The following is a 26,969-nucleotide window of genomic DNA, read 5'->3' as shown; positions in this document are numbered from 1 at the left end:
TGATCTCTTCCCACCATTTGTCCCTTCCCTCTACCCACTGAATCTTTATTTTGCTTTTTTAAAAAAAAACCAGGTTTTAATCACTTTAGGTCATCTTGTTACTGTTTTGTACCAACTGGCAATTGCAATTTATCTGCAAAGTTTGTTACCACCTGCAAATACCATCTGTGGATCTCATGAACATACTCAGTGCTGCTTCTGTTTCTGAATAGCATCAGAACTAATTTCGGTCTTTGCAGTATCCCACTAATCAAGACTTGCAGTCCATTGCTGTTTATCACTTTAACTTCTGAGAACATCAGTCTAAATTGATTCAGCACTTTTCAGTGGTGGTTGGAGGGTTTCCCAGCCCTTGAAGAGCTCATCTTTTTATGTATTTATTTATTTTTATTTTCTGCTTTAGGCTTTTCGCTTTTTTATTATGACTAGTCATTGGGTTTCAGGTCACATTGTAGTATTCCTGTCCAAGCCAATTTGAGTTGATTTTGGAGAGTAACAGTCTTCAGAGAGATTTTTATCAAATGTTTTACTATTATTCAGATAGTACATCTGTTACTTTACCCTTCATCCGATCCTTTCAAAAACACACAATAAGGCTGGTTGCTTTTGATTGACGAGACTTACTTGTGCAATTCCCCATGCTGCTTATTTTCCATGATTCGAATTCTCTCCATAGTACAGTGGAGTACTTTATTACGGTATTTCTCTGTGGATAAAAATTACTTTTACAGAATAATTACTGTCTGGATTGCTCTTGCCACTTTACTGATGATTGTTTTTCTCTAAACAGTGCTGCCTCGAATGCTGTGACTTCTCAAATGATCAGTTTATTCATTGTCCCAGTATTCTAATTGTCAGTGAGCCTTGCTGGTCCAGGATGAATGTATATTGTTTCTATGACTTTTATTTCAGTAATTATGTTTATAAATCTTTGCTTTCTAGCTGCTTGGTTTCCTTGTATTTCTTGTTGAGAATGTTTTAAACAATAATAGTAATTTACATCAGTCCATTGATTTGCAGTCTCTACCAGCATACACCTTTAACTGGATGCACAAGTTGGTGATTTACTAAGTGTTAAAGTGCTTCTTTTTCCTCTCCTCTTTTTGATTTGGGTGTATTGAGAAATAGAACCAGGACTAAGTAAATTTGCTTGACAATGCTGCACCAGAGTTTTTTAATATCCTGATGTGGCTTCAAACCACAGCATGAGAAAGTTAAGTCTTGCACACGTACGTCTCATTCCTGTGGTACAACAGGCAATGTTGGTAAAAGCCACCAGGCATTTCTTATTTTATGCTTTATTTAATGCGCTAGCAGGAGGATCGAGCTCAGTGATATAAACTCCTGATAACATTTTGAAATATCAGAGAATCCAAGTTTTCTTTTGATCAGGCGTGCCATGTGTTTTTCCTGCAAGGACTTGGCTGCTGCTGGTAGGAAGGTAAGCTGCAGCAAAAGAAATGCCCGTGGAGATTTCCCAGCAGTGCTCTGACAAGGCTCTGCACCTCCATGCTGCCTTCTGCCGTGCAGCTGCCCGGTTTGAGCGTAGAGCTCTCTGCTTCTCGTTGGCCTGCATGTGAGAAGGCACTTCAGTGAAAAAACTCTCAAGTGAAATACCTGCCACGGTGCCTCTACTCTTGCACTTCTAAAATTCCATGTTCTTAGCTCTTGATGTTAACTGTTTTCTTTAGGTTTTTTGTTCCCTGCGACCTGTGCTCTGTCTGTACGCTCAGGAAGGACTCTCTGAAAGAGTATTCTGTGTTGAGAAGCGTACAAAGAAGAAAAAACAAACCCAACTGTTCTGTTAAAACAGGATAGGGAAAACTATAATCAATATTAATGCTTCTTAAGAGCTAAATGTGAGTGAAAACCAGACAGATTGTGTTTTACTTGCTGTGTACCTCTTTGCCTGTGTACTTGCTGGAGCGCTGGGTGTCAAGAGCGCTTGGCCTTGACCCTGCTCCTGGGGGATGCCAGTTACTTCTTTGTCTTACAGGGGCAACAGGGCACTGTTTGCGTGGGTATGTTCTGCCTTTTCTTTGTGCCCAGTGAGTTGTTGTGGCAAGTTCCTTTAATTTCTTTGTGGTTTAGTTTTCTTTACAAGGTATAAGATGGGAATACTGTTGTCCCTTTCTTAAAACTGTTCAGGTCATCTTAATGCTGCTGTAAACATCAGTACTGCTTCCTTTCATGTTATTACCAAATAATATGGGAGCTGCGGGACATGCTGCACACATTCCAGAGCTGCTTGTAGTGCTTTTATGTGTGGGACATAAAATATTGCTCGTTTTGCCCCAATATAGACGTTTTTCCAAAGTAAAAGCAGAACATCTGCTACTGACAGATTCAGTATGTAACTTTCTCAGTTAAGAAGCATGAATTGAGACCAGTGTTTGAGTGGTCCTATAGTGACCTAGAAATTACACTTACCCTCTTAACCACTGTAATTCTTTTTGTGCCTTTTTTTGGGAGGAGAGCTTTCTAATGAGTATTTGTCAGCAGTGTTACGCTACAAGAAATCTTTTGGGGATTTCAGTGTATAAACATTTCCTTTGTTACAGTTTTTTCTGTACTAGTATAGAGCCCTTCTCTCCAAGGAAGAATTTTATTTGCAGAAAGAAGTAAAGCAAAGATTACCAATTGCAAGTTTTCTGTGGTTTTGTTGTTTTGGGTAGCTCTTGATAGTGTCTCTTAAATGTCTAATTGAGGCACTGCCTCTTGAGGTAGAATTTATAGAAAACCTAAGGAACTTCTTATCTTTTGGGAATGTCTGTGGTGGGAATAGCTGAGCAGGAGCAGTGAAACTGTGTATTTGAAGTAGATGAAATCGGTGGTTCAGAGCTTGGCTTTTATTAGGAAGAACAGTGAGAGACTCCTCAATACTTTATTTCTGATCTCATAAGTCCAACGGTCTGTATGTTGCTTGTAGTTATTCTGCTTCTGCATAATCTCATATACCCAGCATCCTGTGTCCAGCATCATGCATGTGGACTCTGCTGTTCCGTCCCTCTGCTAGACATGGCTTCAGTTACAGCCCTGGTTGCCTTTTCCAGTGACATCAGTTTGAGTCTTCATCTTCAGTTCAATTTTTTAAAAATTCTGTGATTTTTCTTAAAATCCATCTTTGACTGAATCAAAAGGAGCAAGGAGTCTGAGTTTACGTGTGTGCAGGTACTTCTGTCTTTACAGGATAAAACATACCTAGAGAAATGTGGAAAGGGAGTAACATTAAGGTAGTCAAAACATTGCTGGAGGCTGCCTGTGATACCAGCAAGCCCATTAGTACTGTTTTGTTTTAAATCTAGCTTAATGCCTTTTAATCTTCTTGTTTGGGATAGTGATATCCTTTTGGATGTATAGGTGATTGCATATTTTTGGACACGGTCAGGAACATCTGCTGGTATCTTGTAAAGCCTCCTGTGTTGTTCTTTCTAGCAGTTCTTGATACCCTCTTGTTTGGTTAATGCTTTGCCATCTGTTAACTTGATGATATTGTAATGAGGAGGGAGTTTATTGGTGCATCTCTGACAGTGTTAAAACACTGCTTTTGTATCCCTTTCCCTCCTCCAGCTCTACATGCTTTGCTGATGTATTTCTATTAATCTGATTTAATTTTTGCCAAGGTTCTTACTGTTTGTATGCAGTCTCACTGAAACTTTTACTCTGCTTTAAGCTCATTCTAGGAAGGCCTGAGAAGTGAGTTGTTGACTGTGTGGAACTTGAGTTGCTGAAGATCACGCTTGTCCAGTTTACTCCTTGTGCATGTTTCCTCATGTGTAAGTGAGGAAAACCACTATCTAACTCATGCAATGACTTGCTGGCAGTAAACGTGTGCATGCCGCAGTGCCACGTACAGGCACTGTGTGTAGGCTAACGTAGGCATTTATTTTGCTTAGTAGAGACTATTTGCTCAGGACAAAGTGAATTTGCCATAAAGGGGTATTTTATATCTGTTACTCTGAATGTGAAAATTAGGGTGGAATGGAGGAAGCAATACCGTTGTATCCCCGTAAAGCAGAAGGCTTTACTGTGAAGATTGCTAGTTGTAGCTTTTCTGTCTCACTGCATCAAGAATCTTCCTTTTCTGATTTTGTGATATGAGCTTGGACAGTTTTTCATGCATTTTAGGCAATCATACTTGTAGGACCTTTTAAGAGAGCACTGTATTCTGAACATTATTGTGTAGAAACCCTTTCGCTTTAGACTTTGTCATGAATAGTGTTTTTGATGTTTGCCTATTCTGTTATTGTTCCAACTATGTTAATTCTTACTTTTAATTACTGCTTGTAAGATCATAACTTTCTGGTAACTGCCAGGAGCTGTGGATCTGAAAGACAGGTAGATAGTGGACAAGACTTGTGGATCTGTATTTTAATGCAGGAGATAGTCTTTAGTATGGCGTGTCTTGCTTTGTGTCAGTACTTGCTGTCTTCTTCTCTGACTTACTAAGAGATCCTCAAAATATTTTTTGACTTTCAGTTAGAGATTCCTATTGATCCTTTTAAAAAATACATTAAATTAATGCTGATAATTTTTTGGCTAAAGTCAGATTCAGTGCTTAGAAATTGCAGGTGATTCTCATTATTTGGTCCTAATATATCTTCACTGATAGCATGTGTGGTCAGACAGCCTGGAATGCTGCTTTGTTGTCTGTGCCATGTGGTATTAACTTCGTATTTCCTTTTGCAGGAGAACAGTTGCCTCACATTGGAGCTTATGTTAGGATACACCTATTGCTTTCTTTTATATGTAACAGTGCAGTAAGGCACCCTTCTTTCAGAATAGCTTCAAAACACAAACAGGGCTAGATGTGAAGACTAAGGAATTCTGTAAAACCATTCAAATCTTAATATGAAAGATTTGTTATAAGTTGTGTAGGTATAAAGCAACAGAAATGAAGACTTGGTATTTGTAATGTGTAAGTGAACATAAAACCTTTTATATGTATAAGCATGCTGATGGTTCTCATGTGTCTGCCTATTCTGACAAGCTGATCACAAGAGAACTTAGCTAACGGGGAGCTCTGAACGATGCTGGGTGGGTAACAGGACAAGCTTAAGGCAAAGATGTAGTACAACATGGAAGAGAAAGCAAAACTGGTAGTTACAATTCAAGCAGCTTCTGCTAGTAGATGGAAATGGTGCAACTGCCATTTCTGCATTGCTATTAACATAAATGTTTAATAAAGTATTTTTGTGCTGTATTTGAGAGAAACAAAATATATGTGAAGCATCACAAATTGATGACGATTAACTAGTTTCTATTCCAGCAGTAAACGTAGAGAAAGTTAAGTAGCTCCTAAAGGTCATGGTTTTATCCAAATATTTTACAAGAGCTGACCAAAGGCTTCTCCAGGCTGCTGTAAGAATTTGAGTAGAGAAGAGAGAGACGATGCTGTTAGCAAAATCTAACAGCAGGACATATAACAATGTCAGATGTCTGAAAATCAAAGCATCTAGAAATCAAACTAAAATGAAATACATGTGCTTATTCTGCTCTCTCTTGGCTTTTATAATCTGTGAATTGCTAGCAGATATGTTAGGAGATGTAAGGTATGTAAAAGTAGCATAGACATTAAGACAGCCTTATGGAGGGGACCTTGCAATTCAGTGGACTTTTTCTCAGACTGAATGTCTGTTAGCAGACTGGTGCAGAACTGGCTGACACAGCGAACAGCGTGGCTTCTTGGTGTTAACAGGGCGCAGAAAGCTAAAGCTTTTAGATTAATCTGTGTCGCGGGGAGGGAGGAATCCTGTGCAGCTTTTAGAGCAGACGATACAGTCAACTTGCCGCACTTCAGGATCTTGGGACTTCCTGCTGTTGACTTGCTCTGCTAAAGGTGCTCATGTCATTTCTGAGGTGTATACATATGTATGTATTTGAGTGCAAGTCTGTAATCATTTAGTAATAAAATGTAGAATGTGTAGAAAATGTTTTGAAATTAGTCCCAACTGTAATTTCTCACATTTTTGTAATGAACATACCATTAAGGATAGTTTTTTCCAACAGGAATAGTTTTACATTCTAGGCTATGCAGTAAGATAAATAATTTTGAATTAGGAACTCCAACTGAAATGCTGGAGAAAAGCTAAATTGGACTATTTCAGGAAAAGCTGAATTTCATTTTAGAGCTGATCCACTGTAAAAACTAAAAACTGAAAATCTGTCCTAGAAGCATTAAAAAATGCAAATACAAAGTGACCAGAAGTTGTTATATATATTGAAGATTGTCTGGAAGAACATTTAGATGCAAATGAAAACATATACATATGAATGTATATCAGCAATTAGGTTGCAAAGATATTAGCAGTCGGCTTAGATGCATTTCTTGTAGGAATAGCTATCAGCTGTTATAAATTCTGTTCACAGTTTTTCTTTGGCATTTCTGATTTAGATCCATCTCATTTGTACCTCTCTTCTGAATGCAGTTCTGAAAACTAGAACGCTATTTTATCATGTTGGTATTACGAGGCTCTTGCTCCAGAGTCCTTTAGAATACAAAGAAACGTTGCTTAATGGAATTCTTACAGTAATGTCAAATTTGTACAAATCTCTTGAGATTTGCTGTTATGAATTCTTGTGCAATGTAATGAACAGCAGCTTTAAAATGGTTTTAGACAATGAAACCAAGTTTTTATTTGGCTTAAAGTGGAAACACAACATGGTTAATAAATATTGCAAAAAAATTGAGGTTTTAATTTTGTCCAACTATATAAAAGCTTCAAAATATATTTTTTGGTGTATTTATAGATAAGCTGTCAGAGCTGTTCATCTTACTGATGGATGGTTCGATTCGATAAACAGAGGAGTCTGTATTCCATTCCTATTCGAAGGATCTCATTGAAGTGGAGCCAGTCATAATGCTGTGGTCTGTCAGAGTTGGTGGCAGAATCTGTGCTGGCGTGATTAGGTTGTGATTTGGTAAAGCATCTTGTTTTTTAAACATGCCATCATGTACCACTGTGAATTTAATTAAACCAAATGGAAAAGTTTAGAATAAACTTGGAAGTTTTCACTAAGCTGATCGACTGACTGGGATTCCTGGTTACTAGTTTTTAGTACTACACTCCCTTGCTCTTTTGCTGATGGTTTTTGTGTTTGATCGATGTATAAGAGAACTGAGGTAGAACTATTGTGGGGTTTTACTTTACTGTCTGACTCAGCATTTCACACAGTATTTTTATAGTGAAAGTATTGCTGCTCCTCCTCCTCTTCTTTTTCCCATTGCTACCTCAGTAGCAGTGTATTTTGTTTATAATAAAGCTGTCACTTACTACGATTGAAAGGTGAATCTTCAATATTTGGTGCTTTAATAAAACCTTAGCTGTTAAAATGAGACAGTGCATCAGAATTTGAATCTTCTCTTAAAAATGTAGCTTCACATCTTTAGGCTATCTTCAGCATTTCCCAATTGCTGTGAAAATCTTGAGAGTAAGAAACCAAGTAGGTGAACTAGATTGAGTAGAAGAACATGGCAGAGGGAAGAGTTATGTAGGAAGCATCCGCAGAATGTAAACAGCCTTGGTGTTTAACCCAAAATAACTCGAGCTTTTTCGCTGGACTGGAAATTGTGATGAATTGTAAGTGGTGAACTAAAGACAGTGTCTTGTTTAAGTGACACTTGTTTAGTGACAAAAAATGAGGACTGTATTCTGGTAAATAAACAGAAGTGCTAGACTCTTACGTTTTCTTTCTAATGGCCATAAACCATGAGATGCCAGATTTTTGCCTAGCCACTTGAACACGCGTGCTTGGGCACAATGCAGTTCCAGGAGTTTGGAGTTGCTTATTTCCATTATAGGATAAAATGATGACTCCTACTCTTCTGGAAGCTAACTGTTGACATTTCTAACGAACACTGGTATTTGCTTGGCTGCAGTTATAAAACTATAGGGAAGGGATGTGGGCCTTTTTAGGGCTGACGTGCATTATTCTCTGTAGGTTTTTGCTAATTTATGTTGCCTGGGAATCTAAAACTTTGTGCTCATTCCCCTCCCCACCCCCACCCCCACCCCCCCACCCCCCCCAAAAAAAAAAAAACCCTGTAAAAATCAGGCCATTGCTTCTGTTCACATTTGTTTACAAAATGGTTGTGGTTTTGGTTTTTTTTTTTTCCTGATAGGTAAGGAGAGACATGATTCAATAATATCTAGGATCATATCTTCCACTTGGGTAATCCTTCTAATTAATTTATGACTTGCTGTGGGTTTTTTTGCACGTAGTCTCTGCAGTGATTAATCAGAATTTTGAAACTGGCAGCCCATAGCAGCATTACAGAAGACAAAGCCAAACCTAAAAATTGTAACCGATTAACTTATTCTACCTGTCTGGGAGTCATTTGTAGAGAGAAGTACTCCTCATCTCTGAAGTATCAGATGTACTTGAAATTATCATAACTGAATGTAACTTCTGATTTTCATGATGCCAGTGAGCATTCTGTAGAAGGTACTGTGCCCTGTGACAGTGATGGTCAGTGCTAGACTTTAGCCTGTTTTGCATTTAAATTGGATAAAAATGAATACTGAGCCCTGTCTCTGCTAAGGAACTCCCCACTGGTACTTTTTTTACAGTAACTACAATGTTGGTGCATAATAATCTTTCACAGATTCCTGCTAAACTGGGAAAAAAATGAAGAGACTGGAGAGAATATGGAAAGGCCTCAGTGATGATCATCTTTGCTCCTCTTTCTCCCCGAGCTTTTGTTTTGCCTTCTATACTGCTTTTCTGTATGTGACAGCACAGAATTTTTCTGCTTTACTGTAGACTTCCATGTGCACTTTTTCCTTCCACCTGTATGGTTGTGCAATACGGTAGGTCTTTGCAGAAATCTTCCCAGTGGGAGAGGTGTCTTCATCACTGATGCATCATGGCTCCTGTGGGATGGGTAGGGAATGGTAGTTTGTGGGAAGTGTATGTGAATTTATTTTACCATCTAGTCAGAGGTGCTAAACGGCTGAAGAAAGGAAGTGAGGCAGAGCCTTGAGTACTCCAGAGAGGAGCTGAGAAGTCTGGCGCTCTACTTCGTACTAAAAGTCGACTTCTGAGCAAGGTAGCAAGAACAAGACTAGCAAGGAGGTACACATCTGGGAAACGTGGCAGCTTGTCATTAGGTGTGATGGAGTCGAAAATATCTGGAAGATGACCTAGTTTAATAGCTGAGAGAGAAGATGGAGGATTGTGGGAAGCTGTTGTTTTCTTTCTCTCAAAGTAGAGAAAAAAACCTCAGCCTTGAAAGGATGATGAGCTTTTTGAGTTCCTCAAAAGAAGTGATAGTGTACCTAAGAAGAGATGTTGGAGGGATTACAGCTGGAATGGAATCAATAATGGATTAATATTAACCATAATGAAATGATTAAATTAGCAGCAGTGTGCTGTAGACCACACAACTATAGGAGCCAACTAACAACAAAAAAAAAAAGTTGTTGAAAAACAGTTTGTGAAAAGACAGAAGTTTTCTTATTGGTGTGTTGGAAAATGAGACCTACTCTTACTTAAACTGCATTAAATGAAGTGAGTAAAATCCAGCACATTTGTGGGCATACTTTTAAGAAATATTTACTTTACAAGGAAGAGTTCTTGGATTCAAACAATGCAGCTAATTGTAAATGGTGCTTTGGAGGTATTGCTCTAAAGAGCATATATTACCATAAATTACTGTTGTCCATAAATTAGCTGGTTTTACAGTTGGGATTCTTCTGATACCAGATGAATTGGTTGAAACTGTAAAAGAGAACAAAAACGGAAAGTGCTAAATCTGTTTGTGATGCTTCTGGAATATTAAAGTACTTGAATGTGTGAGGAGTGAAGGAGGGGAAAAGCAGATGCCTGTAGGAGAAACCAAGTATGCAAAAGTGGGAGGTAAGGGAACTATAAAATACAGGGTATAGAAAGATAAGAGGATATAGTGGGTTTTTTGATTATATTTGAAATTAGCCAGGGAGAGAAGACAAATGATAATTGCTTTGAAATCTCCAACAGTGATGGGAAGAGTCCACAAAAGGAGCATTGGAAAAGGGAACATATAATGAGATATTTTTGTGTTACTTTTGGAGTAGTACTTTCACAGATAAATACATTTTAAAAAATCTGTGATTTACTGCTTGAGAACTCCATAAACATTTTCATGTTGTCGTTCACGTCTCAGCCCAGTACTGTTTGGAGCATAAAGGAATGTAAAAGGAAAAATGAGTGCACAAGATTGAAAAAATGATGTAATTCAGAGTTCTAGCTACCTGGTACTGTGGGCAGCTATAGCACATGCCTTTGTTATGGAGCACCTCCTAAAGACGCTGAGCTGTTTGTCCCACTAGTTCTGCTGTTCGTCACTGCAAGGGTTAGAAATGTTCTTTGGTCTCCAGCCTAATTTATTCTTTTCCTGGTTGGTCTTGTGCTCTTCTAGTCTAACATTTAAACAGCTGAAGGTTCAGTCCTGCGCACATCTCTTGCTCTCCTGCTGTCTCTCAGGAAGCAAAATGCATGGGATCCTCCAAACTCTGGTTTTTCTCCCGTTTTCTTTACTCTGTGGAAGGATGTAAGCTGGGTGGGTTTTTTTCTTTTTTTCTTTTGAGATTACATTTTCAGAATTACACTGATTATGTTTATTTCAGTTTGGGGTAGGGATTAGAGATTGTAATTGGAGACTAAAGTCTCATGAGTAACTGGCTGCTACCATAAAGTGAAGGAATGAGCAATGGTACAGCCACTGGCAGGGGGGCTGGTGGGGGAGCCCTGGAGCGCTGATCCACGCCAGCATCTGCCCTAACTGACTACAAGTAGTTTCACAGGACACCCACCGCCTTCTTGCATTTAGAAAAAAGTCTCTGCTTGGGTATCAGGGGAGATGACAGCAGAAGTGATTTAATTCTGGATGTGGACATGTAAAGTTGCATGTCCTGTTGGGTTAGAGGAGTGTATCTCTGGTGTCCTGAGGATTAGAGATGACAGAGCCTATGTCTTCATAGCCCTCAGTCCACTTCATGCTCACATCAGAGGAGTTACCAGGGTAGAAAATGAATGTTTTGTTTATTCTTTAACACAGGGCAAATCAGTCTTTTGCTATTTCCACATCCTTCCAATGTCTGGTGAGTTGGAAAGTTGTGTGCAAATGGGATGGCAAAAATCTTTAGCAAAACTGTCTTGTGTAGAGTGAATGGGGAGAAAACCCCCTTTAATTCAGAAGGAGACCATGAAATCTAAGTATCAAGCATGGACTGGATTAAAGCACACTGATTTTTGTAGCCATGGCAACTTTCTGTGTAATCTCCTATTTTGAGAAATGGAGTCAAGGATAAGATTATTAAAACATTCCTCATATCTGATTCTATTGTTGTGATAGTAGACGACATTATTTCTTTGTCTGTGGCCTTATTAAATACAACAGTAAAGCTAAACCCAAATGTTTCTTTTGTTTTTTTCTAAAGGATTCATCCCCCTGAATTCTTCAAGAAAAAGTATGCTGTGGATGAAGTCCACTATGTGAATGAGGTGAGTTGTCTGTGTGTCTGAATATTCTGTGAATACAAAATCAGTATGTGGCAATGATTTTGCTTAATTTAGTTCTCTGCTTAGTGGATGTCTCCTGACGTGGTGGGACCTATCCCTCCCCCCCCCCCCCCCCCCCCCCAGGTTACTGAAAAGTGTCCTTCATTCTTAAAAAGCACTTGTAATTTTTTTTTTTTTTTAAAGTCTGCTATTCTGAGCTGAACACTGAGGTCTTAATCCAAAGACAGTCTCATAAACATGTTCTGTACATCAGTCTACGCCTTTATCCAACAGAAACATGTAGCTAAAAACAATTTTTGCAATGTGTGTTGGAGATTTGAGGAAATTGCTGTCACGGAGGTTGCATGTCCTAGTTCTGACTTGGGAGGCTACGTTTATTTTATGCCTCCAAAGAGCTGAGAGGAAAGGCTTGTCTACCTTACTCTTAGTTTATGTTAAATCGTTCTAATATTTGAATAAGCAAATATAGTCATATTTTTTAACGCAAGTGTGACTTGCTTAGTTAGGTTTCTCATTTCATGTCTGAGCAGGTGTTTGTACACTTATGCACCTGGCCAGTTACCTTTTCTTTGACAGGAAGGCTCAGCAGTGTGAGGGCAGTATTCCTGCCAAGCTCTGTGGGTGATTTTCATGGAGAGCAGCTTGAAGAGGAAGACTGTGATACTTCTGTCTCTGCAGAGCACTAACTCTGACTCACTAGACCAAAAATTTTGCTCTCATCAGCTGTGAGGATGTTTCATTTCATTTTCATAATGAGTCCAGCTATGAAGTGAAGTTTGATCCTGTATTTCAGTAGGTGGGGGTGGAAGAAGCTGTGGAGAGGTTGCTTTTTGATGCGTGTGAGTTGGAGTTGGGTAGACTGCAGGCACTCCAATGCTCATCTGTCAGATGGTGAAAATTGCTAGTGGAAAATACATGTGTTATTCTTAAAAATCACATTTATTTTAGGTCACCTTAGTTGTTTTGGGTCACTTTCCATCAACAAATGCCTTTATTGCAGTTTTATTCTCTGCTTCTTTACTGCTTGAAAAACTCATTGATGGGAAAATGATGCATGCAGCATAGGCAACAAACAGAAGGAGCTGGAAGTCATTGTGCAGCAGGATAGCTATGACTTACTCATCATCACAGAAACATGGTGGGATGACTGGAGTACTGCAGTGGATGGCTACAAGCTCTTCAGAAGGGATAGGCAAGGAAGGAGAGGTGGTGTGGTGGCTCTGTATGTTAGGGAGTGTTTCGATTGTATAGAGCTCAATGATTGCGATGATAAGGTCAAGTGCTTATGGGTAAGGATGAGGGGGAAGGCCAACAAGGCAGATGTCCTGCTGGGAGTCTGTTATGAGCACCCAACCAGGATGAAGAGGTAGATGAAGCATTCTAAAAGTGGCCGTAAGACGAACCGGCAGGGAAGACGACCAGCCTGGCTGAACAGGGAGCTTTTGCTGGGACTCAGGGAAAAAAGGAGAGTTTACCAGCTTTGGAAGAAGGGGCAGGCAACTCAAGAAGAGTACAGGGATCTTGTTAGGTCATCCAGAGAGAAAATTAGAAAGGCAAAAGCCCAGCTAGAACTCAATGTGGCCACTGTTGTAAAAGATAACAAAAAATGTTTTTTTACAAATACCTTAACAACAAAAAGAGAGCCAAGGAGAATCTCCATCCTTTATTGGATGCAGGGGGGAACATTGCCACCAAGGATGAGGAAAAGGCTGATTGCCTCAGTCTTTAATAGTCAGACCAGTTATCCCCAGGGTATTCAGCCCCCTGAGCTGGAAGACAGGGACGGAGAGCAGAAGGAAGCCCCCATAATCCAGGAGGAAGCAGTTAATGACCTGCTACGCCACCTGGACACTCACAAGTCTATGGGGCCGGATGGGGTCCACCCGAGAGTGCTGAGGGAGCTGGTGGAGGAGCTTACCAAGCCACTCTCCATCATCTATCAGCAGTCCTGGTTAACAGGGGAGGTCCCTGATGACTGGAGGCTTGCCAGTGTGACGCCCATCTACAACAAGGGCTGGAAGGAGGATCCAGGGAACTACAGGCCTGTCAGCCTGACCTCAGTACTGGGGAAGATTATGGAGAGGTTCATCTTGAGTACACTCAACAGGCATGTGCAGGTCAGCCAGGGGATCAGGCCCAGCCAGCATGGGTTCATGAAAGGCAGGTCCTGCTTGACCAACCTGATCTCCTTCTATTATGACCTGGTGACCCACCTGGTGGATGAAGAAAAGGCTGTGGATGTCATCTACCTGAACTTCAGTAAAGCCTTTGACACCATTTCCCACAGCATTCTCCTAAGGAAGCTGGCGGCTCATGGCCTAGGCAGGTGTACCCTTTGCTGGGTAAAAAACTGGCTGGGTGGCCGAGCCCAGAGAGTAGTGGTGAATGGAGTTAAATCCAGTTGGCGGCTGGTCACAAGCGGTGTTCCCCAGGGATCAGTTTTGGGACCAGTCTGGTTTAATATCTTTATCAACAATCTGGATGAAGGGATTGAGTGCGCCCTCAGTAAGTTTGCAGATGACACCAAACTGGGTGGGAGTGTCGATCTGCTGGAGGGTAGGATGGTCCTGCAGAGGGACCTGGACAGGCTGGATCAATGGGCCGAGGTCAGTTGTATGAGATTCAACAAGGCCAAGTGCCGGGTCCTACACTTCGGGCACAACAACCCCATACAACGCTACAGGTTTGGGGAAGAGTGGCTGGAAAGCTGCCTAGCCGAAAAGGACCTGGGGGTGTAGGTTGACAGCCGGCTGAACATGAGCCAGCAGTGTGCCCAGGTGGCCAAGAAGGCCAAGAGCATCCTGGCTTGTATCAGGAATAGTGTGGCCAGCAGGAGCAGGGAGGTGATTGTCCCCCTGTACTTGGCACTGGTGAGGCTGCGCCTCGAATACTGTGTCCGGTTTTGGGCCCCTCAATACAAGAAAGACATTGAGGTGCTGGAGCGTGTCCAGAGAAGAGCAGCGAAGCTGGTGAAGGGTCTGGAGCACAAGTCTTGATGAGGAGTGGCTGAGGGAACTGGGATTGTTTAGCCTGGAGAAAAGGAGGCTGAGGGGGGAGACCTTACTGCTCTCTCAACTACCTGAAAGGAGGTTGTAGTGAGGTGGGTGTTGGGCTCTTCTCCCAAGTAGTTAGCTATAGGATGAGAGGAAATGGGCTCAAGCTGCATCAGGGGAGGTTCAGATTGGATATTAGGAGAAATTTCTTCCCGGAAAGAGTAGTCAAGCATTGGAACAGGCTGCCCAGAGAGGTGATGGAGTCACCATCCCTGGAGGTGTTAAAAAAAACGTGTAGATGTGGCACTTTGGGACATGGTTTAGTGGGCATGGTGGTGTTGGGTTGATGGTTGGACTGATGATCTTAGAGATCCTTTCCAACCTTAATGATTCCTAGTTTTTACTTTCATTAAAAAATAATCCAGCCACCAAGCCAGGAAACATGAAATTGCTACTTTACCCTTAACTGTTTTAGTGGTGGACTTGGTAGTGTTAGGTTAATGGTTGGACTGGATGATCTTAAAGGTGTTTTCCAACCTAAATGATTCTGTGATTTTATGGTTCTGTGAAAAAGAGCTCTTTATGTGGACCAGTCAAGTGTCCCAACATAAAGGCTGTTTTCCACCTGGACTACGTGTATTGAAGATAGAAACTGTTGAAGCTTGCAACAAAACTGTTCAGCTTTCAAAGGTTCTGTCTATAACTTCTGCCTGGTTTGCCAAGGAATTGGTTTTCCACCATCAGGACACTATGGGCCTTATTTACAGGATAGTTTTACGTCAACAAATGACCAACCTGTGTAAGTGTGTAATCTTGATATTTCATGGGGAGGGAAAAAAAATAAAATGTTGAATTGGTATTTATATACCTCACTGCCATGTGCTTTCTTTTGTTAATATTATTCGTGTTCTATTAAGCTGGTTTAAAGTTGGTCAAACTGTGCTCCATTGAATTACGTCATCTGTTCCTTGCCTCAAGGGACGTGTAATTTGGTGCCCACCTTTCTGCAGCTGCTCTGAAAGCCCAGTTGTCTACAAGCCAAGTGATTTTGTTCTCAGTTTGTAAATGTTTGAAAGATACTGAAGGAGCTTAATAGAAGTGTTAGTCAGTAAAAGATGACCCAGTGAGAATAACAGTAAATATTCATTACTATTTAGCACACTGTAACATAGTAATATTAATGCATGTGTGTTTTATATGCAGTAGTGCATTGAGGACACAGAGTACACTTATTTCTCTGTGACATTACAGCTTTTTGGCTTGTATTTCCTCTGTCTTCCAAACGATGACAATAGACTTAATCTTAGGTTATAGTTGGTATTTATGTCTTTAAAGGACACCACTAACTTAAGCACTGTGTTTCTGTCTAAATATTTTGTGATCTGCTGACTCTTGTTGCAAGTGTCAGGTAATACTGAAATATCTGAAACATATCAGAGGAGCATTTTTTGTCTTTGCAGCTTGTTTACTTTGTGTACAGCAAATGTTGATGAAACTAGTATCAATGTGGTTATAAGGAAGAAAAAAAGAAAAATAATAGCAATCTAAAACTTCTTTTTAGATATCCAGTGTCTTGGCTTCGAAGAAACCTGCTGTGCTCCTTACTTTGGTGAGTCATATTATTCTGAAGAATAACTACCCGTTTTCTTCAATAAAGAGATTGGTTTATTCAGTATTTCTTTGTCATTCCCGATCTTTTCCTCCCCATCTTTGCCAAATTTGAAGCTACCTGTGTATCGTCACCTAGTCTTCTGGCTCCTCCATGATCTCAAGATTTGTAACCTCTGGCCTTCCAGTCTGTATTCTGTCGGCCAAAAGCTTTATCTGTTTTGTGGTAAAACATGACAAGCCTATCTAAGATTGACCATGCTGTCCTTCAGCCCATGTACAATGACTCCAAACTCCATTTTTCTCTTCTACTGCTCTGGTCATGTCATGAGCATGTTTGGGCCTTTCTGTGGGAATCCCACACGGATTCAGAGAATACTTTTTCTGCACTGAGTGAGTGGTAAGAACAGTTTCTGGGAGCAGGGAGTGATATCACACGCCTACCAAGTATTTTGAATGGTGCTTGCTTATTTCTCTGGAAGAAGGATGAATGAATAGATGTAAAGCCTGCAAGTTTCTTCCTCCCCACCACCTCTCCCCCAGCTTCTTTCCTTGACAGATGTTTTGTAAACCTCTCAATATTAAGAGTATCTGATGTCTTGTCTCCAATCTATATAAGAAATGATTTCTGGACTCCGAGCTTTCCCTTATAGAAATGCAGTGGCAGCTCCTGGATTTCTTGTCTTCCCATGACAGTTGCCAGACAGAAGTCTTAGAAAAAAATCCCTCCTTAAGCAGTCACATAGCATGAGATCCGATTTCTTTATTCATTAAGAACAGAGGCCCTGAATAGTTTTCAGTCTTTCTTCCACTTATATTTGTATACACCTACACATATAAAAGATTACTCTAGAGCTTTTTTCATGCTCTTTAAGAGAAATGAGTGGGAAAGGGAATATTTGACCATCTTGTGCTCCTTAATGTTCATTTCTGCACATCAAGTTGTTGATTAGCTGTCACTCTATGCGCATCCTGGTGTAATTGTGAATTTTCACCTAATTCCTAGCTGAGAGGATGGAGCTGTGATGCTTTCACATTCCTCCCACTGCCATGAAGAAGTATACAGAGAAGGGAAGAGCACTTCTCTTTCTGCTGGCTGAATGGAAACTTGGTCCTCTCCTCCTGTGGTCTCATTCCAGATGCAGAACTGTAATGCTGCTCCACAGGGTTTCCCAGGCATGTCAGAAGTGTTCATCTGCTGTGTAGCAGCCACAATACTCTTGCTTATGCTACTTGCTTGAATGGAAAGCTGTAGGGGAGCGGCATGCAAATTTAAATAGTAAACATTGCCAAGGCAGTGCGTAATAATTTATTTTTAAATGAAATTCCTTTAGAAGAGACCTTACCCGTTTGTTATTCCCTTGCCCTTTATTATTGTATAGGTCTCCTAGCTCCCTTGCAAGACATAAAGGAATTAGAAATCAAAGCTTGCCATTTTCCTAAGCAGTACATCCTAACCTGAGTTCCACTCTGATCCGTTATGAAACAAATGATTTCTTGTATTGGTCTGCATTTGAACAAACAGTCTGGGGTTTTTTATTTATACTGATGCAAGTAAACTTATGTATAAGTTTTCCTAAAGACTTACTACAATCAGGTTTTCCCCATGATTTACATTCTAAATACTTGTGTTTGGCTCAAAATCATGGTCCATTTAATCTTTTCCCTCACAGCGTGGTGTTAATACTGATAGCGGAAATGTCTCCAAAGAAGCTTCGTTTGAGGGAATCAGCCAGTAAGTGACAAGGCTTTTTTTATACATTAATTGTTGCATGGTTATGTTGAATTCATTCTATATTTCACATTAAATGATGTTTTTTCCTAATGAAAGGATGTTGAATGGCAGATCAAATGTATTGGTACTTCTTTGGAAATAAAATGTTTGATATGTTTCTAATGACTTGAAATACAATGGTGTACACAATGGTGTACAGCATTAAGGTAGATATTAAGGGTTCTGGTATGCACAATCTTCTGAAAGGATGTTGCATTACAGGTGTAAAATAAAAGATCACCTTTATGCCTAGATGTAATCTTTTAGTGTCCCTTGATGTTGTCTTTTTATGAAGTTTGGCTACTAGTAGGGTGAAAATGTCCTCCTGCATGCAGTATTTTGAAAAGGCAGTAAATAAAAATACATCACAGCCTGCTCTGGGATGTGAGGATGATGGCCTCAATTTTGAATGAAATACAACTGTCTATTCTGTTATGATATCCTAAAATGAGATAATTTTCCATTTTAGCTCAACTGTATGGCAAAAACCCCCCAAAGACTCCCATTAAAAAGCTTCTTAAAATAAACACGCTGAAATGTTGAGTAGATGGCCTTTTTTTTATGATCCTTGACTCCCAGTCACGCCGCTATATTTTTCTCCATCCACCTGTCGACAGCATGTTAATTATGCAGTGATGATTGTAATGCACAGAATTTGCTGCAAGTCTGGGCACTCATTTGTGTAGTCTGGGAGCACACTTTCTGCTGGGATCATCTTTTCTTTGTGTCATGTGAACTGAAATTGGGAATCTGATTCCAAAATCACCTTGTTCTCCCCTCTACAACCTAAATGGAAACTTAATGATTCTGTCAGGGATATTGGGGACCAAGGTGGCAGACATTTAGACATCTTTTGCTGCCCAGTGAGTTAAATATAAACTCTTCCAGAATATAAGCAAGCCATTTTTAATGAACATTTGGTGTCCTCTCTGCTCTTACAGCAGTATGATGTTCTGTTGCTTTGACTTATCTTACACTCTCTAGGTACAGGTGGACTCCAAAATCTGTGTGGAGCAATACCTCCACTTTTATCTGAGACACCTCCACATGAAATATAAACAGTTATTAACTCCAGCAGTAATTTGTTATGGGAATGATGTACAAAGGTCTGTTTGAAGTACCAAAAAGCCCTTTTTTCCCCCTGAATTTCACTAAACACTAGAGTTTAATTAGTAACTCATTCTGTTACTAGTCAACATTGAGGTAGGAAGCCACTCCATTTAGCACTTGATTTGAGATTTTAATAGCATGTCTCCTGTAACACTTAAAGGGATTAATGATATTTTATCACTGGCTTCCTGTGTGCTCCTGGAAGAGTGCTTTGCCATTCTTTCGGGGCAATTTCCAGCTGTTTAGCAGATACTTCTCTTTTGAGACCTGGGATATGCTCATCCCTGTCCACCCCTAGGCACCAAGTTGTTCATTTTGCTGCTTTTGACAGATCTCGTTGGTGTCTTTCCCTCCCATGCTCGTGGTACGGAAGAGCATGCATTGGTTTTGTTGTTGGATGTGCTGAAGTCCACTCCTCTTTGCTGACAGATACCGTGCCCTCAAACCACTTGTCATTCCAGCCTTCCCTTGATCTCCTGAACTCCTGCTTCTGTCTTCTCTGCGGCTGTCACGTCTGTCGTGAGAGTGTGCTTGGTCTACATGCTGGTGGTAGGCACACGGAAAGTGAAAACTGCTAATTGAGGGTGCAGAGGAGGGGGGGAGCTTCCTTTTAAACTCTGCTCTCCTCAGATTTTTGTAACTGCGCATAAATCAGCCCATTTTATATTTATTTTCGACACAGACCCAAACCAATTTCAGCATTCCTGCTTTCCTGCTTCTCCACCTCTCCTGTATCAAATGTTTCCTTTATAGAAATGCATGTGTTTCAGATATATTGATTTCTTCCAAGAGGACTAAAACCATGGAGTTGGTACCAAGCAACGTGTTCCTTTAAACTGGCTTCCCTCCTGTCTGCCTGCGATTTTGCCTGGTCGGCTGTCTCCTCTGTCCTCCACTAAGCCAGGCAGTGCCCCAGCTATGATGCTGCATTTTATTCCTGGGTTCTTGTTTGTTTCCATTTTCTGGCTACCTGGCCAAGATGTATTTGCTTGCTAGGGCCCTTTATATTCCTCCTATTTGTCTCTTTTCTCCTAGACTGACTGTGCCCTGGTGCGTGGTGGGTGGTTTGTTGTTTTTTTGGGGTTTTTTTTGCGATGGATGATAATAGAAATAATGTGTCATTTCCCGAAAAAGCTGAATCTTGTTCTCTTTGCAGGCTGTTCATCTGCTCCTGTCAGAAGCTGCCTTTTTTGTGCCCTAATGATGTTGCTTCCCTGCCTTACTTTTTGAACCTTTTGAACTTCTTCTGGAACATAATTACCTAAACTACTTGATTAATTTTTCCACTGTAATAAATAGTCATTTGAGACAAAATGACTGCTGTGGTCATGGGTTATTTCTATGCTCACCCTGAAGATCACCCCTAGGTTATTTTTGTCCTGCTAGCAATGATCAAACTTGATTTTATGCTGATAATAGAGCCCATAATAGTGAATCATATCATAGTTTCCATTAGTTTACGTATAGCTCTCATATAGCAGAGTACGTTGTACTAAAAAAAGCTTGTATATTGCTGCAATCTGTAAAAATGGAGAATGGCTGTACTTGGGAAGCCTCCCTGCTCAGCGGTGGGTAGTACTGTGGTTCAGTGGAGGGAGCAGTCTGGAACAGGGACTTAGGAGACCTGGACCATTTACTAATGTTGTTTCTGGTAACACACTCAAGTCAGCGTTGTTTACAGCTGTTACGAATCCTACAGAAATGACTTGCTCTCACTTGCTTCAGGTGGCTTAAGTGTAGAAGGCAGATTTCCGAAGTAGTCATAATGCATTGTTTTCTAGAAATAATGTATTTCTGTTTGCTACTATAGGCTAGTTCCATTTTTTTTTTTCCTAATTCATGGACCCATTTTTCAGACTGGAAACTGTGCAGGAATTTTTAAGATCTAATCATGTAGCAGTTATGTAGCACCTATAAAAATGCTTTGAGATTATGTGATTCACCATATAGAAAATGGATTTTGAACCTGTATGGATAAACAGTAATATGCCACATACTTTAAAACACTGTTGAATAAACCTTTGCTGGCTGTGTTGGGGGCTTTTTTTCATCCTCAGAATTGATTGATCTAAACGATAGACAGTTTAAGAAATTGTACCTAATGTTTAAAGTTTTTCAGTCATTCCTTTGCCTCAGAACTGCACGTGTTGGGTATGATAGTGAAGACCACCTAAATGGCCTCTTCCCTATTGCATAGTGGAGTCCATCATTAGGGGAAAGACTCTGCATGTTGAAGAAGAGTAGAGAATTCTAACATTGTGTATGAATATGTTTTAGATTGTTAGCACCATATACACACAAAGTGTATTTGTTAAACTGACAAAAAAGGGTCTCATTATACAGTGTTGTTATAGGAGGTATAGATTTCTAGGTTTTTTTTAAACTAATGAAAATGTCTTGCCTGTTAAAGGACAACTGAGTATGAAATCAATTTGGACATGCCTTTCAGTGTAGTATTTCTTAGTTCTGAGCATTAACACATTGCAGATTGCGACTGTAGCAAAATATCAATTTGTTTTCTTCCTCAAGGCCGCATATTGCATCATCTAAGTATTGTCAATTTGCAAAGCACAGGAAAATGTAGAATTGGATTGCTCTACATGATCCTCTTCATGTTAGGGCAGTACATGGTTTTTAAGAGCAAGTTGTTTATTGTCTAGCAGGATAAAAATTTTGCTGGATGGGCAAGGTGGGGTTATTTTATGTGAAACTTTGTGCACAAATTATGTGAATTATTTGTTTTGAACACTATTTATATTCTTCTGTTGGTGATGACAAGCTCTTCCCCTTGAGCTTGTTACTTAACCAGTATCTTTTAGGATGTGGTTTGTTTAGCTGCATTGTTGGTAATTAAAGTGAAGCATAATTTGAGTCATTAGCTTTAGAAGTCTAGCGATTGTAAGCAGGTGGCCTTGTGGCCACTCACACAGGACCCACAGCTGTCACGAGCTAAGCGGAGTTGAGGCAGTTCAATCCTTAATCATAGGCTTCCTTGAAAAAGCTATGTACAATGGATCAGATTCTCTTCCAAATCTGAATTGATGCTGTGTCCTGGAGGTCTAAGATTTTGTTTTATACTTGACATTATATCAGAAAGCCTGTCTTTCAGGTGAGAGATAAAAATGCTGTTCTGCTGATGACCGCCTGCCTCTTCTCCATGCCCCCAGCACCCCCTTGTTTTAATCCTACTGCCTTTCTGTGTGTTTAATTAGCTTCCCCAATTGACAGCAACTAGAATTTTAAGGAGCTGCCACATAGGTGGTCCTAGCCACTAGGTAAAACTTGCATTTCTGGCAGCACAAAGACAGTTCAAGCAGAGCCTTTTGGGCCAGGATGGGTAAATCCAGGGACTGCAACAAAGACAGTACATCTCTCAGCTGAAATTTATTTTCTAAAAGAGCATTATTTGAACTATTATAAGCCTATGCCAGTATATAATTCTGCCTCCCCCTTTTTTTTAAATAGATAGATGCTCAGAAGAGATGCACTCTTCTGTTGTGAGGATCTTAGTTCCACTGTTTGGCTCATTTGATTGGCTTTTGGTTTCATCTGTTCATGCTTGTGGTTAAAGTGTGCGTGTCAGGTTCTTGACAGAAGAGCTGTGAATTTTCAGAGTCTGTCAGCTGCCTTCTGTACCTGCCCTTCCTTGCCCTTTGTATTCTTTTGTTACTTCGTGATAACCATAGTTTATACTTATTTGCATAGAGCTGGTGCTGGAGTTTGCTGCAATGTCTCCTTACACTTGCCTTCATTGATGTGTTTTCTGTCTGACATACTGATGACAATTATTGAAAGTCCTCGTCTGTGTTGTTACAGCTGCAGCTTAATTCTTCTGTGTCTTCATTTTCTGTGGTGGTGTCAGTTGGTATGCTTTCCAGTCAAATAGGGAGCTCAGACTTTCGTTTTTTTAGAATTTTATAGATTGATTTTACTATATCATTCTTACATTTTCTTCTGTATAAATTTGTGTTTAACTGGCTCTTCCATTCCAGAATTATGTCTGCATTGGCCTACATAGGTAATAGTTGTTGGGACGGTGATGATTAAATTGAGAAAGTGCCCTTTTTCTCTGGTGTTACAAGACTCCCTTGTTTCCAAGTATCAACTTTATTCTATAATGATGCAGTGTTCTGTGACTTGTGGCTTTTTGTATTGTTGCTTTTCCAGTGCTTTCTCATTAATACCCATAATACTGAATACCATGCAGCTTGTCCTTGTTGAATGTTGTGATAAGTTGTTTTCTGTCTTGGAGTAGGAACACAAAGCTATTAACCTTCACCTTGTTAGGATTTTGTAAGTTTATGAGCATATGTTCTTGAAAAAGAGAAGCATACTTTTTTTTTTTCCCCTGCTATCTGAGGATGCAGGAAGACCCTGGTACAATCAGAATTGACTTCCAAATAATTTTTTTAATTGGATTTGTGCTTTAGTTCATCCCTTCTGAGGTATAAAGAATGATTAATAACCTGGAATAGATTTAATTTTTCCTTCAAAAATGTGGGAAAATGAATTGTTGCCTTACAACATTCTTCTGAAGATCTGTTGGGAGCCTTGGAGCATTTTAATTCTCTTAAATGCTCTAACTGAAGAGCCAACAGTCCTGAGTCAGACAAAACTATCTTTGATGCAGAACACTCCTTAGACATTTAAATTGTAAGCAAAAACCCCCTTGAACAATGCTTGAAAATCCATTTATGTTCCACTTAATTACTCAGCTTCTTACTCTATTGGCCACTGTAATGCTATTGTTTAGAGAGCCTCAAAATAGTTCCAAGAATACATGAATTGCTAATGTAGAAAACAAACAGAAAAACAGTTAAGCGTTTGAGGCCAAGGTGAGATGGAAGCTTTTGCTTTGCCTCTTCTTTACATTAGAAAAGACAAGGAGAGGTTGTTTTGCTTTTCACAGTCCTCTGAGCAAGCTTGTTTATCACATGCCACATTCTGTGCACACAAAAATTGGAAGGTGTAAAACAAAGGATGAAAGTAGCAATTCACTATGTTTAATTTCATTGAAGGTATTTGAGGAGCAAAGTTAAAATCACAGAACAATTTTTCCCTGTTGGAAGGGACCTCTGGAGGTCGATCTGGTCCAACCCACACTCATAGCCATGAATTGATAGCTTAACATTTTACCTTTGTCAAAAGAATTTTTTTAAATATGTCTTGAACACACTATTACTCTGGTTTCTGCACATTCTTAAAATTACGTATCTGATTTAATCTCATGTATTTCAAAATTAAATACCTGCACAGTGAAGGTGAGTGTGTGCATTCTCTTCACTGGGATCTATAGTGATCTATACTGAATTCCAATACAGTATTTGCCTTTGCAGGTTTTCACGTCCTCAGAGAAAACACATTTTTAAAAAAAAAAAAAAAAGTAAATATGCAGTCTCTGCTGTTGTGTGTTTGGCTGTTTTTTAACATTTGTATTTTTGGGGTTTTTTTGTAGATTTAATGTGAACAACAAAATCCTTCATCCTGAAATTGCAGAATGGTGAGTAGCATGAAATCTTTCTCTTCAAGTACTGTTGAACGTGCTTCTATTCTGTACCATCACTTCAGAGAGATGCCCTCAGCAGAAGCCTCCTAGTTTGCTACATGAGTTTTAATTTTAAGCTGATTTCATGTTGTGGGGTGGAAATAATGTACAAAAGTAAAAGCAGGGCTAGGTAACAGCATTGAAAAGTCAAGAATTTATGTTACATTTCTTAAGCCTTGTGTCTGGATATACATTTTTATAGAATGTGTTTGAGTTAAGTCACATTTGTGTAAATGTGAATTTGTATGAATAGGAAAAGAACTGAGGATAATTCATATTCTAGCAACGAAAATCAAAGGCAGATGAAAACTGTCTGAACAGGTAATATTTAATAAGGTGTTATTACTTCTCTAGGATTTATTTTAACAGCATTAATTTTGTTGAATTATTATTCATGTAACTATACTTTGTAATTCTGGGGGAATTCTGCTGTAGCCTATCTAGAATAGACAAAATTAAAGAGTGTGACTAAGTGTATTAACAGCTTGCAAAGCTACTGCATTTTACCAGTTTTCCTCTTTTGGTCAGCATTGCTGACTTTGTCCTCAGGATTGCTCCATAACTAGGGCTTTCTAGTTTTCCATTTAGGAAATTAACTGAAGAAAGAAGATAGTGGATTTTTGTTAATGAATTAGGTTTTTGTCTAAGCTTTTTGAGTGTATTAATCTAGAAATGAGGAAGCAAATCCTTAGTTAAGACAGATAAGCTCAGAGTCTTAAAATACAAACAGGAAAGTGTACACTCTGACTACCACTGATGTAGCTGACTGTATTATATACTACTACATATTATTCTTTTTAATGTTTATTATTAGCACATACTCCGAGAACAATCTTCTGCTGTCTTCAGCTACATTTAGTTGCCAGCTTGGAAGCTGGGGACATGTTTTTTGAACATCAATGCGATTTCAGAATGTGTAGAATTTTAATAGGTCACATTTCTGTTGTTACAGCCATTTTTCATTGCTTGGCATGACATAAAAAAAAAAGTTGTAGAAGCAAAGTGGGAAGCAGGGAAACTTTGCTTGGACTTTTTTGCGACACTGAGTCGCGGGTGGACCTGGAGATGTATAGTAGTGGGACTCATGGCTTGCAAATCCTGCTGATGAGTGCAAGGGGGAATGCGAGTGCTTTGTAACACAGAAGATTGCTCAGGGGACCTATTTTTAAATCTTGCCTATTCTATCCTTCTAGAATTTGGATGCTTTGTCTTCTAAAACAAAGAAATTATCCAATAGAATTGATTTCTGAATTTAAGAGTTGGTCAGCCTTTGAGGTGCAGAGTCCTGACTAACGTAGACAGAACACAAATTCAGAAATTGATGTGTAGGGATGTGCAAATTAAACACAATTAGGAAAACTTGGTAAAGAAGGAGCTTAGCAAAGCCTGTTTTCTTTTAGAAATATCATTAGTGTTTAATTAGTCAAGCTCCTGTCATTACAGGTATTGATAGGGAAGATCTAGAAACATTCACGCATGCTCTGAGACCCCTGATGCTGTGTTACGTTGCTTACAAAAGTAGTAGAAAGGGTAAGTCAAGTTAGAAGCTTTTCATAAAGTTATTTTCCTGCAGAGGCGGCTGCTGCTGAGTTCTAGTTGGTTGGTTTAGTGTGTTGGGTGTGGGGTTTTTTTGTTGTTTAAGACACTGGGAACTTTCAGCCTCTCACACTTCATTATCATGTGCCCAGCAGCTAGAGGAGGATTCTCTAAGTGACGTGACAAACCATTTAAAGAGCAGAGGAGGGAGCTACATCTTAAACCTGACAGTGCCATTTTTGTGCTCCTCTTGGTTGCCCGCATTTTTTTACTTTTGTTAGCAGAGAAGGACAAGGGGCAAGAAAGGTGTCGTGGTTTAGCCCCTGTTGGCAACCAAGCACCACGCAGCTGCTTGCTCACCCTCCCTCCCTGTGGGATGGGGGAGAGAATCAGAAGGGCAAAAGTAAGAAAGCTCATGGGTTGAGATAAGAACAGTTTAATAATTGAAATAAAATAATAATAGTAATAAAAATTGTAATGAAAAGGAGAGCAATGAGAGAGAAACAAAATCTGGGGGCGGGGGGAAACAGTGATGCAACTGTGATCGCTGTCCCCCAGCCAACTCCCCCCAGTTTCTATACTGAGCGTGACATCATATGGTATGGAATAGCCCTTTGGGCAGTTTGGGTCAGCTGGCCTGGCTGTGCCCCCTCCCAGCTTCTTGTGCACCTGGCAGAGCATGGGAAGCTGAAAAAGTCCTTGACTAGTGTCAGCATTGCTTAGCAACAACTAAACCATCAGTGTGTTATCAGCATTCTTCTCATCCTAAATCCAAACCACAGCACTGTGCCAGCTACTAGGAAGAAAATTAACTCTATCCCAGCCAAAACCAGGACAGAAGGGGACCTGAAGAGCGGCCTGGTCTAACTTCCAAGCTTTGATCTGTAGATAATAGCAGCAC

The 26,969-nt window shown here is 39.9% G+C and overlaps 1 protein-coding gene across 3 annotated transcripts in view; it reads left to right on the top strand.

Annotated features, from left to right (window-relative positions):
- The window catches only part of PEPD (peptidase D), a 146,091-nt gene that overhangs the window by 11,628 nt on the left and 107,494 nt on the right, over positions 1 to 26,969 (top strand). For 2 of the 3 annotated variants that reach the window (XM_075715239.1, XM_075715240.1), the window contains exons 4-7: positions 11,421 to 11,484; positions 16,057 to 16,104; positions 17,777 to 17,838; positions 24,443 to 24,487. In XM_075715239.1, the coding sequence (XP_075571354.1) occupies positions 11,421 to 11,484; positions 16,057 to 16,104; positions 17,777 to 17,838; positions 24,443 to 24,487 (219 nt within the window). The remainder of the gene's footprint in view (positions 1 to 11,420; positions 11,485 to 16,056; positions 16,105 to 17,776; positions 17,839 to 24,442; positions 24,488 to 26,969) is intronic. The other variant, XM_075715241.1, reaches the window with a different exon arrangement.

The sequence above is a fragment of the Pelecanus crispus genome, chromosome 8, assembly GCF_030463565.1.
Source record: "Pelecanus crispus isolate bPelCri1 chromosome 8, bPelCri1.pri, whole genome shotgun sequence".
In the NCBI taxonomy this organism is placed as follows: Eukaryota; Metazoa; Chordata; class Aves; order Pelecaniformes; family Pelecanidae; genus Pelecanus; species Pelecanus crispus.
This window is presented reverse-complemented; position numbering and strand designations above follow the sequence as displayed.